A 23,182-nucleotide genomic window follows, 5' to 3' on the forward strand; every position below is an offset into this window, starting at 1 on the left:
TATTTTGACTTCTACGTACATTGGATTAGTATTCCAAACCAACGATACACTAACTTCATCCCATTTGTTTAGTTCCAAGACGTAATATTAGTCAAATGAAAGACATAGTTCAAATAACGTTTAGGAGTAATGACAACAGGCACCCACTGTAGCTACAACTTGATTTAGAATAAAGTTATGTGCACATCCACGGCCAACTTTAAAATAATACATATGTTGTCATAACATGTTCCATCGATATCACTGTGGTAGAACACTGTTAGATTGTACTGGCAACTGCAGTGTCTCATTACTGCATATTGACAAGAACATCAAAATGGATTTGTGTTCCCTCAACACCATGCCAGTAGTCTCCCCACAGTCGTTATGATTCTGATCAGTGCAGCCAGTCAACTCTAAAGGTCAAGTGGAGCTAGAAATGGTCCTTTGCCAGCCAATTCCACTCATATTGAATGGTGAGTAAGTAAAGCAGCCTGTGTGCCGCGCTGAAGATGACTTTGGGATTCAAGTCAGCCTCCGACCTCCAAGATAAGAGGTGTTTCATACGCGATGTTCACACTGCTGACGCCACTGACGTTGCTCCATAAAGACCTAATGAAGCGTTCACTTGGCATTGAAACTCTTCGTGTCATATAATTCACTTCACACACAGAAAATGCTCTTCTTGACTCCTTGAGTCCTAATAGTATACGAGGTTAGCGTTTACATCAATCCGACTCTTATATTGAAACCCAGCTAACAAACAGTGAGGTAGTCTGCTGAGCATCTCATCCCACCGATGGGCTTTGCACTGCTTTACTGGATAAATAGAGAAAATATGCAACATTGTTAATATTTTCTTTTTTCTGACCATGATTGTATTGAGATTTAAACATATACAATAACAATGGGATTACAAATGCACCAAGTACCAGAGTGAGAAGTAAGGGGAGGGGTAATCTCAACAAACGTGTTATACACTTGCAAAAGTGAATCCCCACAGCAAAAGGAAAAGTTGAAATGAGCATTGATGTTGCTCTCTTCCAATGAGCAATACAATGCCATTCTATTCAATTTTACGTTTTTGCAGAGCTTTCAAAATAAGAAGCCAAACAGAAATTTACTTAATAATATAAGTCACATTTCTTTTTGGACTGTGTCATCTTTGAGAAGATCAGGTCTTTTCACCTGTATAGGTGCAAAATGTGTTTTCCTTTTTCTCGAAATGCCTCGAAGACACAATAATCAGAATCAGAAACATTTATTTGCTACGTGTCACACGAATAATTTGACTTGGTGGCTGGTGTGTACACATTTGACAGACAAACAAAACAACAACAATCAACAACAATCAACAGTCAACATATAAGATAGAATAAATCAAATACATCTGTTCATAAGAGTCAGTGGGGGACCCGGGCTCTGTTCGTGAGGGTCAGTGGGGGTCAGTGGGGGACCCGAGCTCTGTTCATGAGGGTCAGTGGGGGGCCGGGGCTCTGTTCATGAGGGTCAGTGGGGGGCCGGGGCTCTGTTCATGAGGGTCAGTGGTGGACCCGGGCTCTGTTCATGAGGGTCAGTGGGGGGCCGGGGCTCTGTTCATGAGGGTCAGTGGGGGACCCGGGCTCTGTTCGTGAGGGTCAGTGGGGGGCCGGGGCTCTGTTCATGAGGGTCAGTGGGGGACCCGGGCTCTGTTCGTGAGGGTCAGTGGGGGCCCGGGCTCTGTTCATGAGGGTCAGTGGGGACCCGGCTCTGTTCGTGAGGGTCAGTGCGTGCCCGGGCTCTGTTCGTGAGGGTCAGTGGGGGGCCGCCGCTCTGTTCATGCGGGTCAGTGGGGACCCGGCTCTGTTCGTGTGGGTCAGTGGGGGGCCGGGGCTCTGTTCATGAGGGTCAGTGGGGGGCCGGGGCTCTGTTCATGAGGGTCAGTGGGGGACCCGGGCTCTGTTCGTGAGGGTCAGTGGGGGTCAGTGGGGGAGCCGAGCTCTGTTCGTGAGGGTCAGTGGGGGGCCGGGGCTCTGTTCATGAGGGTCAGTGGTGGATCCGGGCTCTGTTCGTGAGGGTCAGTGGGGGACCCGGGCTCTGTTCGTGAGGGTCAGTGGGGACCCGGGCTCTGTTCATGAGCCTAACTGCCGATAGGATTAAACCATTTGAAAAGAAGGTACATAATTACTATTAAGTATAGCACTACAGAAAGGAATAACCTAATGTTGTTCATTATCACGGTACATTTTCAGTTAGAGTATCAGTAATACAAACACTTAAAATGATCATTCTCCACATGTGAAAACCCATCCAGAGTGATCCCAGTCGTTCAGGCCGTGTTTAGCACCATGGACAGCGACACAGCAACGACGCCTCTTAGGTCCCTTAGTGTAGCGCACAGTTCACAGCACATCTGTACACGCTATTCTAGTGGCCAGAGGGAACTCAGGCCATTGTACATTTTTGCTTCAGCTCAATCAAACTAATTGTATAATAAATGTTTTTCCTGCTATGACATTATTGCTTTGGCAACAATCAAAGTTATCATATCAGCTATAATTCAAGCTGCATTGATAGCTTTTATTATAGGGCTCTACAGACAATGAGACTCACTACTGCGCTGTGACCTTTGATAGTGCAATAGCTATAAGCCTATTATATTCAACCCAATTAGAGCCACACAGTGTTATAGTGCATATCATTCTCAAATGTAATCTGTCTTAGAGTTTCTTACGTATTTTTCATATAGGGATTATTTGCATCCCCGCATTATTATTATCCTTATTTAAAAGGGACAATGAGTTAAAACATAAATGTCGAAGGTAATTTGCATCTGCAGTCCCTTGACAGACCTTACAACATACAAAATGACAGATAGTACAGGATAAACAATGCAAAGTTACAGTACAGCATTTTAAATTTAAGAAGAACATACTATTTAAAAGCAAGTATTAAAAGCCATTAAAAGTAAGTAAAACACAAAATTAAAAGCAAGTAATAAAAACCACTAAAGGTATACACACAGTCAAACGTAAGCTCAATGAGTATACAAACAACTTTCAGTAAAACAATCTCACATTTTGGAGTAAGATTTCTTGCATGGACAAATGTCAGCCGCAACCAAGTGCAATCTCAACTTGTGTTGTTGTTGTTGTTGTTGTTGTTGTTGTTGTTGTATCCACTCCCTCCGAGCACATCACCCAATTGGTATGCACTCAGCGGGGATCGCCTTTGGTTTGCAGAGCGCCTGTCCCACAATATGGCCAATAATAACGCCGAGGGGCGGGGAGCCGCAGACCCGGTGGTGTTCTGAGAGTCTGGCAGGAGGAGGAGGAGGAGGAGGAGGAGGAGGAGAGGCAGCAGCAGCAGCGGCGGCGGCGGCGGCGGCTCACACCTCGGAATCACATCTCAACCTCCAGTCACGCATATCGGAGACCCGGGACCACTAGTTTTTTTGTGTCTTTTTTAAATTTTTTACTTAAGGCGCCGGTACATTTCTCGATTGAAGCCAACCAAAAAGCAGGAGCGGGAAGGTTTCTAGTTGCATCCCGACGCTCAGCACTGGGAAGAGGTCCGCTGTGGGCATCATGCATCCAGATAAGTACTTACCTGAACTGGCGGCAGAGAAAAGCAGCCTGGACCCCTCCTTTGTGCACGCGGTGCGCCTCCTCGCAGAAGGTAAGTCCGCTGTTTTACAAGTCTGATTTACTCTGACCTGTGCACAGTTATTTACCAAAGGCATTCAGCCTGTTCACTGCAACTGAAACACAATTGCATTGCATTTCGGGAAAGTACACAGAGCGAATGTGAGCTTGTTCCAACACATCGCCCTTGACTCTTAATGCTGGCTTGATGGCAGCATTCACTGTGCTGTGTGTGTAATGGAGGCAGCAGCTCTTTGAGTACAGGGCAGAACTTTTCTGAGGTTTTCTACCGTCGAGGGAAGAAATGCAGGGAGCACAGAAAGTAAAGTGTGTGTTAAGTCACAGCGTCATCACCTCATTGCCCTCCAAGGTCAACCTCTGGCACACATCATTCAGAAAAGGAATATAAACTGACCACAGAGCAGTTCTACAGGATAAATAGGGTGATAGGTCACATTTAATGGCATTCTAATTTAATGGTGCTGGTAACCTGAGTGTATTATTGCCAGCTTGTGTCTTTTTGGCATATATATATAATTAGAATTGTAACATATTTATCGAATCAAAGAAGCTGCGTTTTTATCAGAAAAGACTTTTGTTCAGCAAACCTGACATGCGCCTTGAGTTTTCTTGATTCAAAATTAAGCCCACTGATAAAATTTGAGATTTCCTAGAACTCTACTTTTAATAAAGCATTTAAGTGAATGCAGTTTAGCATGACATACACCTTCTCTTTATATCATGGTAACTGATAACTGTCATCAAGGTCACAGAGAGCACCTAACGCCATTGCGAAAATTGTTCTACAGTCTTTATATTTATTGTTCCAGCATATGTAACAAGGCAATATAATCAGCTTCAACCTGCAGCTCAAAGTAGCCGTTCTGCATACAGCAGGAATCCTTGGTGTCGTTCACTGACAATGTGTCCTACGCAAGAACTCAGCTCATTCTACAGACTATGTGCTCTGAAGGTTTTAATGATGTGCCCTTTTTTTTGGTGAATGGATGAGTGGATGTACTGTTATTCTAGTGTCATAGACCCAAATGGGGGCTCGCTCACGTGGGCGTACAGGATAAGAAAACGCACAGAAAAGCCCCATGTCCTATAGTTTGCATGAAAACAAAGATACAAAATGACAAACTTTAACATGGATTGCTCTCATGTTGGCTGTAAACCATCAACAAAGTCTCAGCTGTGAAACACCCATTTACTGAAATCAATTGTATGTATTCAGTTTATTCTATACAGCCCGATATCACAAATTTGCCTCAGCGGGTTTTACAATCGTACACATCCGACATCCCTGTCCCAGGACCTACAGAGGACTTATATATATATATATATATATATATATACAGGACTGTCTCAGAAAATTAGAATATTGTGATGAAGTTCTTTATTTTCTGTAATGCAATTAAAAAAACAAAAATGTCATGCATTCTGGATTCATTACAAATCAACTGAAATATTGCAAGCCTTTTATTTTTTTTTATATTGCTGATTATGGCTTACAGCTTAAGAAAACTCTAAAATCCTATCTCATAAAATTTTAATATTTCCTCAGACCAAGTAAAAAAAGATTTATAACAGCTGAGTGTTTGTCAAGGCTCAGGAAACCCTTGCAGGTGTTTCGAGTTAATTAGACAATTCAAGTGATTTGTTTAATACCCTACTAGTATACTTTTTCATGATATTCTAATATTTAGAGATAGGATATTTGAGTTTTCTTAAGCTGTAAGCCATAATCAGCAATAAATCAGAATAAAAGGCTTGCAATATTTCAGTTGATTTGTAATGAATCCAGAATGCATGGCATTTTTGTTTTTTTAATTGCATTGCAGAAAATAAAGAACTTCATCACAATATTCTAATTTTCTGAGACAGTCCTGTATATATATATATATACCCATATATACATACACATATATTATCTATGTTTATATATTATCCATGTATATATAAATATATTATCTATGTATATATATATATATATATATATATATTATCTATGTATGTCTATTAACAGTTTCTAACATGCTCCGATTAGACAAGGAGCGCTCTGGTGTTTTCTGTCACTTGATTTGAAACGTGTTGATGAGACACCTGACAGTCCTGCTCTTGTCGCTAACTGTGGAGATGGGATCATCCGTCACACAGTGGTCCAAATCTACACGAGGCTGACTCACATAGGCAGGATTCAAACTTAAAAAACTTGAATGTTTAAATGTTTAAATGCGTAATGCTTAATGCTGAATGCATCGTATTGTTAAAGAGAAACATGTTCAACATAATCATCTGTGGGCAGCATCCTAAATACTCTCCGATTGTAACCACTTTCCCACAGTTGATATTATTTATGTCACTATATGCTCATAGATAATAAAGAATCATACATATCAGTGGACTGCAAGATAAACCATTTATGAATGTATACATTTACAGCTATTTATCAGTGAGTAGCAAAGCATTTAATTCTGCATTATTCACATCATGCACGATAAACAGTATGGCATGGAATTACCATGGTTTCATTTAACAGCACCATACTTAAGAAGTGAATGTGTTTGAATGGTTTTACCTCTAAAATCATTTGTTTTTCCTTGAGCAGATTTAAAGCTGTTTTGGACAAAGTGCTTCGAGGGGTGGGTGGGGATCATTCTCCTTCAGAGCTTCTTGTTTCCTTTGATAGTGGGAGTAATTATAAGATTATAAAATAACTTTGTGTAATATATAAGACATCAGTCATTACAGCATGTATAAAACTATATTAGTTGTGAACCAATGTTTCCATTTTCTGCCCCAAACCGCTCCTTTTTGGACACAAACAAAGCTTATTTCAGTGTAGCTTTAGCATAATGATTGCTCAGTTTGTCATTGAAGTAAATTCCTTCAATATCCTTAATTTACCTTTGACTTAATAACAGTGCATTTGTTTTAAAAGTGGGTTGAGACAAGAAAAGGAAGCCTTTAATGGATCCCAGTGGTGTTCCCACATGTCATGTTCCTGCCCTGCAATGGAAACAAATTGGATTCCTAATAAGGGGAAAAGAAAAGCAGACGTGGAAGCAGATGTGAAATAATTGCTTATTGAGAAAAATGAACCTGGTGTGTGCTATGTTTCCCATTTTAGGTTCGAGGGTACATTTCTCAACATTTCTTTTGCAATCACAATATCTAGTTTACATTATCACAAAACATTTTGGCAGGGTGTGTAATATCGTAAATGCTCTCACAAGTATCCCTGCACTTTCTTGTGGTTCTCGTGTTTATAGAAAAGAGGAAATATTCTTATAAAGAGGGGAAACAACCAGCAGTTAATTACTGTAATGGTCAATTTCTGCTTGCACGCATTATGTAAATTCGGGTCCACATACTCTCGAATGATGTAAATGCTCAGGCACGGCTCTATCGAAAACAAGCTCACATCACATTTTGGGCAATGACCCCTTCATTTTAATTAAAAGTAATCACACAACGCATCAACCAGTGTGATGCACTGCAACTGTTTTAGCCTTAGCTTCAGTCAGCCAATAATGAAGGACTGTAATTAGATATTAAGATGGTAAACTGAGTGATTTAAGGAGGTATAAATCTTAATCTATCCATGGAGTATATGAGGCTTTCAGAGTTGCTGCTTTCCACATGGAGTATATTACAATCAATGTACATAGACATATAACAGGAGGCTTTCATCAACACATGGAGGCTAAGCCAGGAAGGTAAAACTTCTATTAAAAAGTCGAAGCTTCTTACGATTAATTTGGATGATGCTTCACCACAGAGTGCAATTCTCCTTCTGGGAATGGATTGATTTAATCTACCCCTCCCTTCTTTATCAATTGTTGCTCACATATTCAGTGTATCCGTTATGGCCTGCTCAGTATCCAACGGTGACCCAGCTGACAGATAAAACAACCCATGTGGTATGACCTATCAAAAGGACATAACAATTACATTTCAGAAAAGTGATACATTACATTACATTCTCGGTATTTAACAGACGCTCTTATCAAGAGTAATTTATAGAGTATATAGGTCAATTAAGTTTAGACTCTAAGGTCGTGAGGATTGTAAGCAACTGAAATGAGAATAGCAGCACTCAAACAATGTATATGATTTCAGATGATGTGACTGTGCCTCTCGAATGTTCACAGACAACAGGACAGGTTGAATGAAGAAATAGAATAACTAAAATATGAACTGAAACAAAAGAGCAAAGTGCAGGTGGCATATAGTATGAAGGAAGGCACATTACTTTCTTTATGATGTTTATCATCTTTTCAGATACTTTGGCTACATACCTTTCCATTCCCTTGTTAATGACAGATTTGAAGGGAGTGGTACCCTAATCATAAAACCAATACTTGCTCATGGAGGCTAATGTGCAGTTCCATCCAACATAACAGGAATTACATTTCCACAGATTGTCCCATCACACAAGGAAATGAAGTGCTACAGGGAGCAGAATGCCAGGTCAACTCAATTAGAACTGAAAAAAGAGATGCATATTGATTATGAGGGACCAAATTAATAAATCAATCAAAGAATAAATCAGTCGATCATGGCTTTATATCTTTTGCACAAATATGATTGACAACTGTGCAATAAAATAGTCTTTGTTACTAATGAAATATATGTAATATTAATAGAATTGAACAACGAAAACTAATACATCGCATAACAACCAACCACAATAAGTCCAATAACAGACAAAACACTTCAAATAATGTCGAGGAACGATTTGCAGATACATCTCATTCGACTGAAAATTGGCAACTAACATCAATAGGACTGAAGAGAATGCAGCGACCCGTAATCAAAGTGCTTTGTGAGGCTGCGTGCTATCTTTCTTTCTGAATAATTTGATTGAAATTGTTCAGCCATACAAAATATATCGCCTTTGTCTGTTTATCCAGGCCCCAACTGATGCCCATTTTCTCATTTTTAAAGCCATATCTACTACCCAGTTGCCAAATGAATTAAACTGTAAGATAATGTGTCGAAGGGACACATCGACCAGGTAACAGAAAGCAGAAGTAGTTGTTGTGTTTTCATGCCTATCGGCTTAAAAGTGGACCAGAAGTCAAGAAAGACACATAGAAATAAAAACCAGGTCTATATTATATTTAGGTCACTCATAATATAATAACATTGCATTGTAAGTATGTATATATATATATATACATACATACATATATATATATGTATATATACATATATAGATATATGTATATATATATATACATACATATATATATACATACATACATATACACATGTATATAGATATATGTATATATATATATATACATATATATATATATATACATACATACATACACACATGTATATACATATATATATACACACACACTACAAAGAGCCTATAATACACATATTGTACATAATGAAGAGAAACAGATCCTATATGTATATATTTGTTTTTCTTTCATTATTATATTCACATGAGATTGTGACCATGTTGTGTACCAAAGTATTCCATTTTGTCTGGCTTGTGAGGAGTTGTAAATATATTACTATTAAAATGCCATCATGATTAAACTGTGTATAATTTGCTTGTTAACAGTTTTACTTCACCGTCCATCGCACATTTAGTAGAGAGTTTGAAGATGGTATTATAATTACATTGAAGATTTAATACTTTATCAGTGTCAACGGCTGAATGTAATTTGCCTGAGAGCAGCTCAGTTAAAAACGTATCACCAGCATGTGGCCCGGGCGCCGTATATTTCCAACCCCATGCGGCGACATTCAGGAGACCAAAGTGAAGGAGGACAAAGCTAACTGAGCGTCTGGTCCATTCTCCACACCTGGTCACCTCCCTCTCTCTGTGTTTGATGTGGATAAACCATTAGGTATTGGAGAGTTATTAGATTGATTCATTTTTGCTCCCATTGTGGAGTCGTAATAGATCTACCATTCAGTCGGGAAAAGAAATCAGTGAATAATTTAGCTGTCTTGAGGCTAATGGCAGCACTCAGCAAAGCCTTTGGACTTGAAGTTGGTGCAGTACAATAAAACATATCAATCATTCAATTCTTTATTGACAATTGGTTGCACTGTGTTAATCAATTTTAGATGAGTATTTTAGTAAAAACCCAAAATATAGTGACTCTCTAAACGTACAGTAATTAACAGTTCAAACATTGTTAAAGCTCTTTTAGCCAGTTTTGCAAAACAAAAGGTGAGCCGAGAGAAAAGGCAAATGTTGCTTCCTGTGTGCGTCATCTGTCTCCACGGAGGACTGCCAGGTATCAGGACAGCCCGGGTTTGTTCTCTTGTGACGAGGCTCATCTTCATGCTCGGTTTTATCTCATCAAATCCCTCCGTGGCATTTCAGTGCAACAATGTGGGGACTAATCTAAACTATCTCATTATAGCGACTCGTTTCATCACGGTGTGACTGTATTTTACTGTGTGATTTTTCTCTGGATCCACATTTCTCAGTTGACCCATCAAAACAACATCAAACCCCAGAAATGTAAGAGACAATTCGATCTCACCGACATCATCTCTGGAAAGAAAGCATACACATTTTACAAACAAAGTGCATGCTTTAGTGGCCGGGACTGTTTGGCAAACAGCAACCGAAATCCAATAAAGCTACGATGTGAAGACAGACAGCTGAGCAGTAAACATATTATCTCCAACAATCGGTGCCGCTCTCATTCCTCCTTCTGATGTTATTGAACTGCATTTGGTGCTGGCAGGAGCGCAAACATTGTAGGACACTTAGGTTTTATTTTTAGCAAACTATATTAAAGCTTCGAGTGGATATTAGTCTGTGAAAGTTTAGTGCAACACAGTCCATCACAATAAATGTATTCACGGCAAATCTCAATGGCATTTGAATTTGTTTTGGGACTCATCAAGAATGTCCGCTTTAGCAGCTAAATATCTATTTAGAGCCACGAGCTGATGAAAGAACGGGCCTATTTTTTCAAAGAGCTCTGTTAAAAGTAAAAAGACTACAAAATCTGATGTCTAAATGTCGAATAGAAACTAATTTACTGTAATTCTGAGTACAGTTTTGTGTATATAAATACAGATGTTTTAAGGGTCCAGTCTAAAGGAACTTCAGACGGTTGAGCGGTCAGTGCTGATGTTGTGTTACACACAGACCAACACAGATGCATTTAAGCTTAAGCCTTAGCCGGCTGACTGAGCACATTTCCTATTTTACAGCAACACATATACGGTTGCGCACATTTTTCTGGAAGCTGCCCAGTTCAAACACAGTTGTTTTTCGGCCGCTGAGCAACCCCGCTGAAGCCGGGCGGGCGGCGTCACAGAGGATCAAGAGCAACCGAGGAGCCGCTGAGAGTGCTTCACTCGTTCACTTCACCCAATGACATTGTATTTGTCATCTCGTGTGAGGAATGACCCCACTGACCTTCAAAGCGCATTCTCCCCCCTCTGATCTTGAGGCTTCTGTCGCTCTCTGCCTTGTGTTTGACACGATGACTCCGGTGTGAACGTTTCCCCGAGTGTATATATTGTAAGCTAATTTCCCTCTAAGCCCGTCTCTCATTCTCTCTCTCACACACTCGTCTTCTGAGTTCACTGGCAGACTAGAGTAAAGGTGTTTCCTATGATGCACTCTTCAAAAGTATCATCATCTTCACGGGATAGAAAACCATCATTACTTTATTCAAATGTTGTGAACATGATGCCCGTCTGAAAGGGAAACCGTTGAGCATATCGACGCTTGATGAAACCTCGAGCTGGTGCTCTACGGCGAGCAGTTCAGGTCCAAGAACAAAACACACTTTCCCCTCTGCAACGATGAACGCAAAAGCCTTTTCTGATGGCAAATATCAGGTCAAATGTTGTGTTGACTCATCCATAAACCCAAACCGTTTCTGTTTGTCAGCGATGTGGCGTCAGAACAATGTTACGCTACTTATTCCCGCTGCTTGAAGGATTTGCCACTGGCGCCGCGTAGATGTTGTTTCCGGGTGTCTGTCGTAACTGATGCTGTCGTCCTTCCTGAGTGGACCGTCACGTCTACAGCCACGCTGCGAGCTCATCACTCATGTCATCGCGCCAACATGCCATTCATTATTAGCTTATTAGCACTAAACACACAGGACAGCTGACGTCGATAAGATGGTGGTTCCAAGTATTTACTCCCAAACCAACGTATTTGACAGATTACATTTCCGACCTGATTATGGCACCAGAGGAAAGGTCAGGTGACATTACAATTCCTTCACTGGCTACCAGGAATGTTTGTACCTCATTTTATAGAAATCCATCGTGTAGTTGTTGAGATATTTCAGTGCGTGTTGGACGCCCGGACCGACTTTGACTTCTGCAGAGCACGAACACCAGCATGGCTGAAGACACATTCTGCTCCTCAGGAAGACTCGGGTTCGAGCTCGTCACATGGGAGGAAACGGTTGATGGTGTGAGTTCACAGTCCAGCCTCACTGGGGACACGGACATGCACCAACTAGTATCGCTTTGACAGAAGCCTGAGTGAGTTGAGAATAGTATGGTGTCAGATTTAAGTGGCTCCAGCTCGCCTGAAAAGAAGTGCACAAATATCTTTCTTTAGAAAATGTTCGTTAGTTATTACGACTCCTCCATCTGGCAAGTACTTCTACTTGCTTCCAGTCTCCCATTTTGAGTCGCTCTAGGTTTTTGGAACTTGTGTGGCTGTAGTTTCAGTCATCTCACCGAGAAACTGACAGCATGTTCCAATTTCAATTATTTGCCTCAAACAATCAGGCAGTCAGAGAGATTGAGTCACGCCGCAAGAAATCATTTCGTTTCAAGCTTTTGTAAATTTGTCTTTCATTTCACAGACAATAGAAAATCAAACAAATGAACTTTAATGTATTGATTACAATGAAACCACTGGTCATGAGGTAGGGGGTGAATGTTGGAACGGCCTGGAGCTGCCTGGATCATTAAGCTGGAGTTATGAGTGTCCAGAAGGTCAAGGAATCTCAGAAGGACCCTTCGCTGGGAAAGCAATATCATTTTGACACAAACTGACAACATCACATTTTAGACATGAAAGATGGATTTTAAGGATGGATTCCATCATTTCTTCGGAGTGTTTCTGTCCTTTATCAACCTACTTTCCTCGTGAAAAGAAAAACAGAGAGATAGATTACCTCAAATTAAATATGTTGTTCACAGATGCAACAACTTTATTCGTCTGAACTTCTGCACTGGAATAAAGCGTCCAAATAGGGCGAGTGTTGTTGACCTCAAAGCTGTGTCCACTGGCTGTTGAGAGCTCAGATAAGGGGGAAGTGCTCCAGACTAAATGAACTCTTGAGTTTCAATATAGCTGCTCAGGAGCGGTCAGCGACTCGCTCTCGGTCATGTTCAGGAACATACTTTATTGCCCAGCCAGTGTGTTGCAGCCTGACAATCCTCCACCCGGTATGAATGAAGCATTGCTGCAGCGTGGACAACAGAGAGCTTCCTTTCCGGAGCGTTTACCGTGTTGCGAGTGGTTCAGCTCAAGTGCTGTGAAACTAAGATGAAACAGAAATACCACAGTTCAAGATAAACCGCCCGTTAATATTCCCCTCTCCTCTCATTTTAATGCCTTAAAGCTGGAGACACACAAGAGCATGAATGGGCCAGCTCTAAAATCAATAGAAAGAATACTGCAGTTTGATTGGAACCAATGGTTTGCAAATATGATCTTGATATGAGAGTTCCCAGATCAAATCTTAACCATCACAATTTACTTTTACGGATAACATAGAGAGTTTAAAAAAATGTTTAATCAGCACTCTGCGCAAGACCCGTGCTGTGTGGGGATCAGAGGCTGCCAACACCCCTCAGAACTCAGTGTCTAAGTGAGGCACACCGAGTGTGACGGTTTGCCTCTGTTGGTATTATTTACGGGAATCACTGGATCCGGAGATTATGGGGCCTGACACAAAGGGATGTATCAGGAGTCAGCGGGATAATCTCATATCATTAGAGTTTGCATTTGTGAGCATATCTACAGACACAAACAAATCAGCAAAATATTGCAATGCTAGTTAAATGCCTCTCTAAGTGTCTTAGCCTGTTGTGTTCGTCATGCTGCAGTAGATGTTGACTGATGCCTTGCAGTTGCATAACAAATTAATCATTTTATCTGTTTTTTTGCAAATTGTTTTTCTGCAGAGATTGAAAAGAATGAACGGGATGAATTGAGAAAAGATGATGACACGAAGAAATACCTAGATATCATCAGCAACAAAAATATCAAGCTGTCTGAAAGAGTTCTCATTCCAATCCAACAGTATCCAAAGGTAAGAGACACAACCGCCACATCTTGGTAAAAAAACATGCAAAATCATGCAAGATGTAAGATGTAAGGGCTTAATCTGAAAAACACTGAACCCATGTGTGTGTGTGTGTGTTGTATTAATTAATCATGAATGTTAGTTGTCAATCGATGGACTCTTGGTGTGGTCTGCACACTGTTGCTTCACCTCTTTGCTCACATACTTTTGGCACAGACACAATCCCCCGAAGCCCCAAACAGACTAATAGAAACTCACCAGACAGTGTCGCATATTTTGATGTCGTCATCAAAAACACCAAAGTTTTTGGTGCACTAAAGCACTCGATGGCACAGTGAGAACACTGAACATTAATCACTGTGTGGCACGATACGCCTTATTCTGACTTATGAAATGTCAGGAGTGACGACGTTTGAAATGCAGCCTAATGAGGCTGCTCCATCACAAAGCTTAGCGACATCACGCAGCTGCTTGTGGAGAACCAAAGGGCTTCACTGCCGCGGTAATCAAGGAGTCCATCTCCGCTGAGTTTGCATTCATACAGCCAGGGAGCACAATGGGCAGCCTGCAATAAGAGCATCTGTGGAGCAACACAGCTTGTATCAGAACGTATTGCAATATCGGATATGGATGTTTGTCCCGCTCTGCGAGGACAGAATACAGCTTTGGTTTTATAACTGAAGACAGACGGATCACTACGGAGTTGTTTTATTTTCTGTCAAAATTATTTTCAATGCTCTGAATTGCATCTTTTAAATGCAGTATATATATATTTAGAAATATGTGTGTAACTGAAAATAGACATTATTAACTTTCAAATATATGATGATTTATTCCATTCCATTTATAAATTGTTATTTATTTATCAGAATCGTGAATTGATTATTTACAATTCATTACGTGGTCTAAAGTAAATAAAAGCTATGTTGGCATCCACGAGTAGCTCACAACTATACAGGACTGTCTCAGAAAATTAGAATATTGTGATGAAGTTCTTTATTTTCTGTAATGCAATTCAAAAAACAAAAATGTCATGCATTCTGGATTCATTACAAATCAACTGAAATATTGCAAGCCTTTTATTCTGATTTATTGCTGATTATGGCTTACAGCTTAAGAAAACTCAAATATCCTATCTCTAAATATTAGAATATCATGAAAAAGTATACTAGTAGGGTATTAAACAAATCACTTGAATTGTCTAATTAACTCGAAACACCTGCAAGGGTTTCCTGAGCCTTGACAAACACTCAGCTGTTATAAATCTTTTTTTTTACTTGGTCTGAGGAAATATTAAAATTTTATGAGATAGGATTTTAGAGTTTTCTTAAACTGTAAGCCATAATCAGCAATATTAAAAGAATAAAAGGCTTGCAATATTTCAGTTGATTTGTAATGAATCCAGAATGCATGACATTTTTGTTTTTTTAATTGCATTACAGAAAATAAAGAACTTTATCACAATATTCTAATTTTCTGAGACAGTCCTGTATATTGTGAGGTCCCATTAAACAAAACGACCACTCCTGTGTTGTTACATCGTGTCCTGAGGTGTAAGTTTCACTAGCTACGCCATATGTTTGGGATGCCCAAAAAAGCTTCAGTCCACTAAATGTGATCATAGGTCTTGGGGTGTCCTTGCCATCCTCCCATCATATAAAACCTGCAGGGTCTGTTCGTTGCTGTCAGTTTGCAACAATATTGCTATCATCACCATTATCATCATCACCATCATCATCACCCCTCTTCTCCTAAATGCTTACGCATTTCTGGTTGACCGCTGCTCATCGCTCCGCTTCCAAAGTCTCTGACACATTTTTGTCTCAAGGCATTTGTTTGAAATGAATCCCTTCCGGTCACTTCTCCTCTTGTTGTCGCTGCAGGTCTGATTGCACGGGGACAGAGTTCAACAAAACACAGACCGTTCCCATTTTGTAGTTATCGTCCTGCACACTCTCAAGTCAAGTTCCTTTGTGTGTGTTATATCTTGCCCCAACATCTCGATTCATGACCTCGCAGACATTTATTTTCAGCCATATGTTTTAAGAGTAACTGACTTGTCGGCCTTATTAGAGAAAGACTGGAGAAGAGAGGATGTCAGACGGGCAAAGCAACATGCAACTTCCCCTCAGGAGCACAGCGGGGTGCTTCAGCCCACGAGCCCCTCAGGACTCTCCTTAGAAATCAATTAGCTGTTTCCTCCTCAGGATCATTAGTTGAGAAAGTAATTAAGCCGTGTTCAGGAACTGCTCACTCAATTAAATAGATTTCTTCGGAAAAGAAGGGCCACGATGACTCAGGGAGGGATATCTGTCTGCCATCGTCGTTCTGCCTCAAAGTGAATTTTCTGCCAATACCATTTTTCGTTCAAAAGTATTTTCGACAAGCATTGCATGTTCCTGAATGTAAACTGTATTTAAAGCTAGTAATACAATGTTTTTGGGAATGGCTCCTCCAGAGAATTCTGTTTGTAAAGTATGGTTCATACTCGGGTTAGGACAGATGTGTAGCAGTCATCATCATCATCATCATCAAGGATCTCTCAAAGTCGAGGATGACGGCCCTTATTGTGGCACTTCAAAAGGATGAAGAGGCCAATTCTGGAAACACAAACTGTGATGCAGCATGAGCATTGCTGTGAGGGGCTGGAAGTGGAATGTGGGAGAGCCTTTTAGATGGGCACGCTCTCCTTTCTCTGCCGCTGTCTGACTGTCGAAGATCATTTACATGTGTGCTCCTTCGTGAGAATGCTTTGTTCTGACCTCAAGGTGCTCATTGGCCGGCATTCCCAGATTCATTCTTACTCAACTCGTCAATCTTCATCCTCCTAAATTACTGACTAGCAGAGGTACATTTTATATTAGATTTCGTGCAACCAAGTTATGGAATGACTTTTCCCACCTAACAAAGAAATGTCTTGCCTAAAAGAGTCTAATTGCTGTTTTGTAAAAGTTTATTTTTTATGGATTAGTGTTCATGCTTTTCTTGTTTTAGCTGTTTGCTTAGGAGATGCTACAGGGGTATAATCTAATATTCCTGAACAAACGCAAGCCATGCTTACTTTCACATGCACACACATTCAATATCATTACATTGTTTTAAATTTTATGTTTGTAAAATGTTACAAATTATATAGGTGGAGGCTTAAAATAAGTTGGCTTTTTATCTCTTCCTGCACCGTGATATTCATTTATCTCTGTTGTGATTTTTATTTATTTTTTATAGTTTGAATTGTGCAAAATAAATACAAATAAAAAAAGTCATTTATTTCGGAGGAGAGGACCTGACATTAACTATGTTTACATAAATATTCATGTTTTTTCATGAACGTACAATCACAGAATTATTGCTGGGAACTGAGTCGTGTCAGCTCCTGGTTAACGAAAGCAGTGTAGCCTGGAGTAAAATAACCTGAGAATCACCAAAATAATATACAGTACATATGATCATTAACAGAAAAGTTCAAAGGCAAAATACAAGGGCTCATTATCTGGGTTCAATGTCACGGACATCGTAGTACCAGCTGTGCAAAGTAAGCAGTGCAGTCCAGAGGGACCTCAGTGCACAGTCAGCACCCCACAAGATGCTGCAGTGCCACTATCCAAAACATCTTGGTAACACTGCACTTTCAGTTCATGAAAATTGGCCACATGAAGCAACTCTTTGATGAGGATGAGCACAAGAATGAAGCACACACAGAAATGACCTCAATGTTAAATAAAAACACATTTTGGACAATACTTGACACAATCAGGCACAGACGGGTTGAAACTAGACAAAAATATGAGAATGTATGTATCCTGAATTTTTGATAATACTGTGAAAGATTGCATGTTAACAGATTCATTACACCTGCAAGAAGGTGTTTAACAACAGCACGACAGATCAGACCACAGTGATTACTCATCTTATCAACATTATTTGTGCGCTAGAACAAAGATAAACAAAATAGGAAAAGCATATTTTTTACGTGTTTGACTTCTTAGTCTCGTTTTGTGAACACATGGCATAGCAGGACAAACACAGGTGTTTTTATGAACATTAATTAGGGATGCATATTTTATTTTGTATTATTTTCATTGGCTAGTTAATATGCTTGTAGACACCTTAAGTTAAGGTATCGTTAATGTTATCCGATAATTTATAGTCAAAAGTCAGAATGTGTATTCTGTCATATTATATAGTTCCATGCTTTAGGTAAAATTGTATTGATATCAACAAATAAACTCCAGGCCCATAAATATCTCAGTTGCGCTGAGAAGTTAATGCTATTCAGTGCAACAAAGACTCTTCGTTAAGCTCTGATATTTCATAATATGTGAGGAAGTGGATACACAACCAGCACGCTGTAATAAAAAGTGTATCAAAATCTGAATATATTTTGGCAACAGCAAACAAATCCATTACGTCAATGCCATAACAACATTTGATGGCACCGATTATTACTTTTACTGCTTTATCATTCTTTTATGTCCAGTGCTGCTATTATTATAAATACGTATTACAACTCCCAATACAAATATCATTTCTGCCATATGAATTGACTGATTTCATTGTGTTCATTCTGTACACATCTATTGTACTTCCGCCTATCCTGGGAGAGGGATCCCCTTCTCAGTTGTTCTCCTAAAAAGTTAAACTGTAAAATGATTGGTATATTGTATTTTCCTACTTTATCTCCTCTCAAAATCACTCCCAAATCAACTCCATTGCGTCGGTAAAACAATAATATATTGTACATGACACACGACCCTTCCTTGCTGAATAATGAATTCACTTTCAGTTGTCAGCATCTAAAATTTATTGTTAGCTACTTGCTGGAGAGCTGACAAAGAAACATTTTACTCAAAATAGAATTAATGCTGAACCCAACATGCCAGTAAAACTGTATTTTAGCACAATTTCTCATTAAAAGTTAAAGGCTTTAGGTTAGTTCTCTGTTTTTACAGTTGGATGAATTTGGTTTATTCGATACTAAAACCAGATGTAATATCCGACCTGGTGAAGCTGCAGCAGCTGGATAGAACCTGGAGGGATGATGCATCTTGTTACAGACTTGCCCTAGTTGTACGCTCATTCACAGGGGACAGTTTGTTTGTTTTGTGCACCGCTCTCCGTAAAATCGACATTAAGCTTGTCTTTTTATAGCCTCTCAAGATAAAGACATTTGGCCTTGGCGCACTGCTCCAGTGACCTTCCCATTGCTTTCTTTAATCTCTCCTGAAAAAGGGATGCAACCTTGAAAACAGGTGATCTTGTTTAACGTGAGAAGAGGGGTTACATCTTCACTATTCACACGTAAACAAACGATACTCGGTGCACTTACGGACACCTCGAAATGTTATGCCGAGATCGCCATTTACTCAGCAAAAATATGATTGAGCTGCATAGTCATTTTCATTATTGCTCAACTCGAATTCATCCTCCGCTGTTTCATGAGACAGCTTGATTAGCATCTCATAACCTTGGGGCATGAAATGGATTTTCAATGGCTGATACAGGGTGCGAGTGTGTGAGTGTGTGTGCGTGTGCGTTTGTCGGCAGGCAGATCAAACAGGTACTCGACACCCAGAGAGGAAAGAGATTTAGTCCATGAATACTCAAAAGAGAACTTACCAAGGCAGTGATGACTACAAAGGCTAAAGACAATACGGACTGCAGGCCTGCAGGACCAGGGTCGTTGTACTGCCGGTGTTAACGAGCCAGACTGTCCGCAGCTGTGCACCAATTTGGGCAGGTACATACAGTACACAGCCTACAACACATTCAATTGTATTTTGTCCTTGTGGATGCCCCAATTTGGAGCTTATCGGTCTTGTGTTATTGTGACCTTTACATTGTGCAGCTGCTGTGCTCTACGCAAGGAGGAATTGCATTTTCATCTGAGGGATGTCAGTGTCCCAAAGAAAGGCCTATCATGTGGAAAGGTGTTTTCCTAAGATAACAGCTGAATACAGTAGAAAGAGTACAGAGTGTGAATACAAATTAGGCACTTGTATGATAGCTTCACAGTTCCACAGAATCCACTGAGTCAGTGTTTGTCTGACGACTTTGTCTGCCACAATGCTGCTCACGAGATACAATAAAGATAAATGCCTCCCCATGTTAGAAATTGCCCCAACGATGCAATGACCCAGCTCGACTAATTACTAGCAGGGTTTCAGTACATAGTCCATTCATACTGGAAATGTGACTCAGTCAGGTATTATGCAAAAACAGTCTGACTTCCAAGTAACAAACTACCCAAATCTTTTCCGCATTCATGGAGGCAATAGATCGAGGGCACTAGCGTTTTATTGGAAACCCGCCTCCCAGTCACTAGTCTTCGAGTTTTTTCTCATAATGAACGGCAGCACTGGATTCGAGTATTGGTGCATTTCACAACTTTTCGGACATAATCATTTAAATAAGGGCTATTCAAGTGTTACGACTAGGAAGTTGATGAACCTAAAAATAGGTATCTGCTGATACAGACGTCTCTTTCCCAATGTATGTGGAAAAAAAGGGTTTAAAAATAGTTTAGCCATTTAGTCAAATGTGCATTAAAGCCTGACATTGTTAGAGACAGAGAGTGTTGCGTCACTTTGGCTTTGCTAGCTGGCTGCCTGTCTTTTTTTATCTGGGCTCAAGTGGTTTGTCATCTGTTAAAATATATAAGGATCACAATTTTTGCTCTGTTGACTGTGTGTATGGGATCGGGACCTTATTTCTCATGGCCTACGATAAATAGGTTCGTAACAATTTCATATACAGGACTGTCTCAGAAAATTAGAATATTGTGATGAAGTTCTTTATTTTCTGTAATGCAATTAAAAAAACAAAAATGTCATGCATTCTGGATTCATTACAAATCAACTGAAATATTGCAAGCCTTTTATTCTGATTTATTGCTGATTATGGCTTACAGCTTAAGAAAACTCAAATATCCTATCTCTAAATATTAGAATATCATGAAAAAGTATACTAGTAGGGTATTAAACAAATCACTTGAATTGTCTAATTAACTCGAAACACCTGCAAGGGTTTCCTGAGCCTTGACAAACACTCAGCTGTTATAAATCTTTTTTTTTACTTGGTCTGAGGAAATATTAAAATTTTATGAGATAGGATTTTAGAGTTTTCTTAAGCTGTAAGCCATAATCAGCTATATTAAAATAATAAAAGGCTTGCAATATTTCAGTTGATTTGTAATGAATCCAGAATGCATGACATTTTTGTTTTTTTAATTGCATTACAGAAAATAAAGAACTTTATCACAATATTCTAATTTTCTGAGACAGTCCTGTATATAGGCCTATATATATTTATACATAACATCACCCGTAGGCTCACACAGCTCGGTAACTTTCACCAACTACGTCTGAATAGCTGGATGAAAATCCTCTTTATTCTCATCCATTCTCGTCTGTGCATTTATGGATTATACTCACAACGCTTTTGGTGTAAACGAATCGGATCATTTTAAGTGCCTCATCACACCACTCAATTTCACTATATTCCTTTAAATGTGCCTGCTGGCAGTCGGCTTCATGGCATGCATCATCTAATGAGATCTAAAATAAGTATTTTACTCTTTCAGAACAAGTAGATAACATACAGGACTGTCTCAGAAAATTAGAATATTGTGATGAAGTTCTTTATTTTCTGTAATGCAATTAAATAAACAAAAATGTCATGCATTCTGGATTCATTACAAATCAACTGAAATATTGCAAGCCTTTTATTCTTTTAATATTGCTGATTATGGCTTACAGCTTAAGAAAACTCAAATATCCTATCTCTAAATATTAGAATATCATGAAAAAGTATACTAGTAGGGTATTAAACAAATCACTTGAATTGTCTAATTAACTCGAAACACCTGCAAGGGTTTCCTGAGCCTTGACAAACACTCAGCTGTTATAAATCTTTTTTTTACTTGGTCTGAGGAAATATTAAAATTTTATGAGATAGGATATTTGAGTTTTCTTAAACTGTAAGCCATAATCAGCAATATTAAAAGAATAAAAGGCTTGCAATATTTCAGTTGATTTGTAATGAATCCAGAATGCATGACATTTTTGTTTTTTAAATTGCATTACAGAAAATAAAGAACTTTATCACAATATTCTAATTTTCTGAGACAGTCCTGTATATGTGAATATACATGTATGTGGAGATGACTACAAAGAATAGGAGTTTCAATATATGTGTGTGAGTCTGTGTCTGGGCCAGGGAACGTAATGAACACATCGATAAAGTTTCTTAAGCGCTAAATAAACTTTATGAACAGCTCTGCATACAGCAGTTTTCCCGATGTTCTCCGCATCGCCGTCACTCTACAAACCACTGAAACCAGTGTACCACACTGCACCACACTGTACATAAATGTACCACACGCAAAAAAGCGCAAGGCTCTGCATACAGTCTGTGAGACAGTCAGTCGGCTGTGGCGTGTGGTGTTTAATGTATGGCCCGAGAAGGTCTATAAATAAATGATTCCTTGTCAGCAGAATCCATAGTGCTCATATAGGAAGTCATCATGACGTGACTAGAACTCTCTGCCTATAAAACTCTAATCTAACTAATATTGCTGCTTCATCAATGGGATCTCTGAGGAAGGGAGCTTCATTTCCTTCCAGGGAAGTGGCCATCTTATCCAGCTAGAGTGAATGAGCCTGGGCTTGAGCAGGTTCAAATTTGTGGATGTATTGCTATGGTGATTTTGCCAAACTTGCTTCGTGGAACCGAAAAGCCTGACTTGTGTTATCTTATCCTGAAAATTATCCAGCTAACTACGTTAGCCAGGTACGAGAAATAGGGCCCAGTGTGACACTTCAGGGTTTATGTATGGGGATTCTTATATGTTGTTGTGATGAAGATGTTGGGTGGGAAAGGGATCTTGTAGGAATGAACACACAATAAGGAACTGAACACTGTCCAACTGTCGGCCGCGACGGTCCGACTGAAATCGCGAGAATTATTGTTATTTCGCATTGAATCGCAGTTGTGAGGGCCTTATTATGCAAAAGAAAAATCATATTTTTCAAATTTTAAATTATATGCATGACAAAATGGACATTTCGACATACACACCCAGCTACTTCTGTTTACAAAAGATTACACCATAAAGCTAAACCTACTGTCACGGTTCAGCTTCCATTTCCTCCTGCCACTCGGTCTCGAACACACTTACTCAGCTCAATCATTGCACCAGTTCGTCACACCCATCTCATCAGCCTCCTCTGTATACTTGTCGGTCACACCTCGTCAGCTCCATCACTCTCAGCTGCTCACTCTTCTGTACTCACTACC

At 39.6% G+C, this 23,182-nt stretch overlaps 1 protein-coding gene across 1 annotated transcript in view; it reads left to right on the forward strand.

The window, feature by feature from the left end:
• The first annotated feature begins 3,545 nt into the window (after positions 1–3,545).
• Positions 3,546–23,182, forward strand: part of khdrbs2 (KH domain containing, RNA binding, signal transduction associated 2) — a 50,428-nt gene continuing 30,791 nt past the window's right edge. The window contains exons 1-2 of the mRNA XM_056435965.1: positions 3,546–3,636; positions 13,767–13,894. Of these exons, the coding sequence (XP_056291940.1) occupies positions 3,546–3,636; positions 13,767–13,894 (219 nt within the window). The remainder of the gene's footprint in view (positions 3,637–13,766; positions 13,895–23,182) is intronic.

The sequence above is a fragment of the Pseudoliparis swirei genome, chromosome 17, assembly GCF_029220125.1.
Source record: "Pseudoliparis swirei isolate HS2019 ecotype Mariana Trench chromosome 17, NWPU_hadal_v1, whole genome shotgun sequence".
NCBI classification, from domain to species: Eukaryota; Metazoa; Chordata; class Actinopteri; order Perciformes; family Liparidae; genus Pseudoliparis; species Pseudoliparis swirei.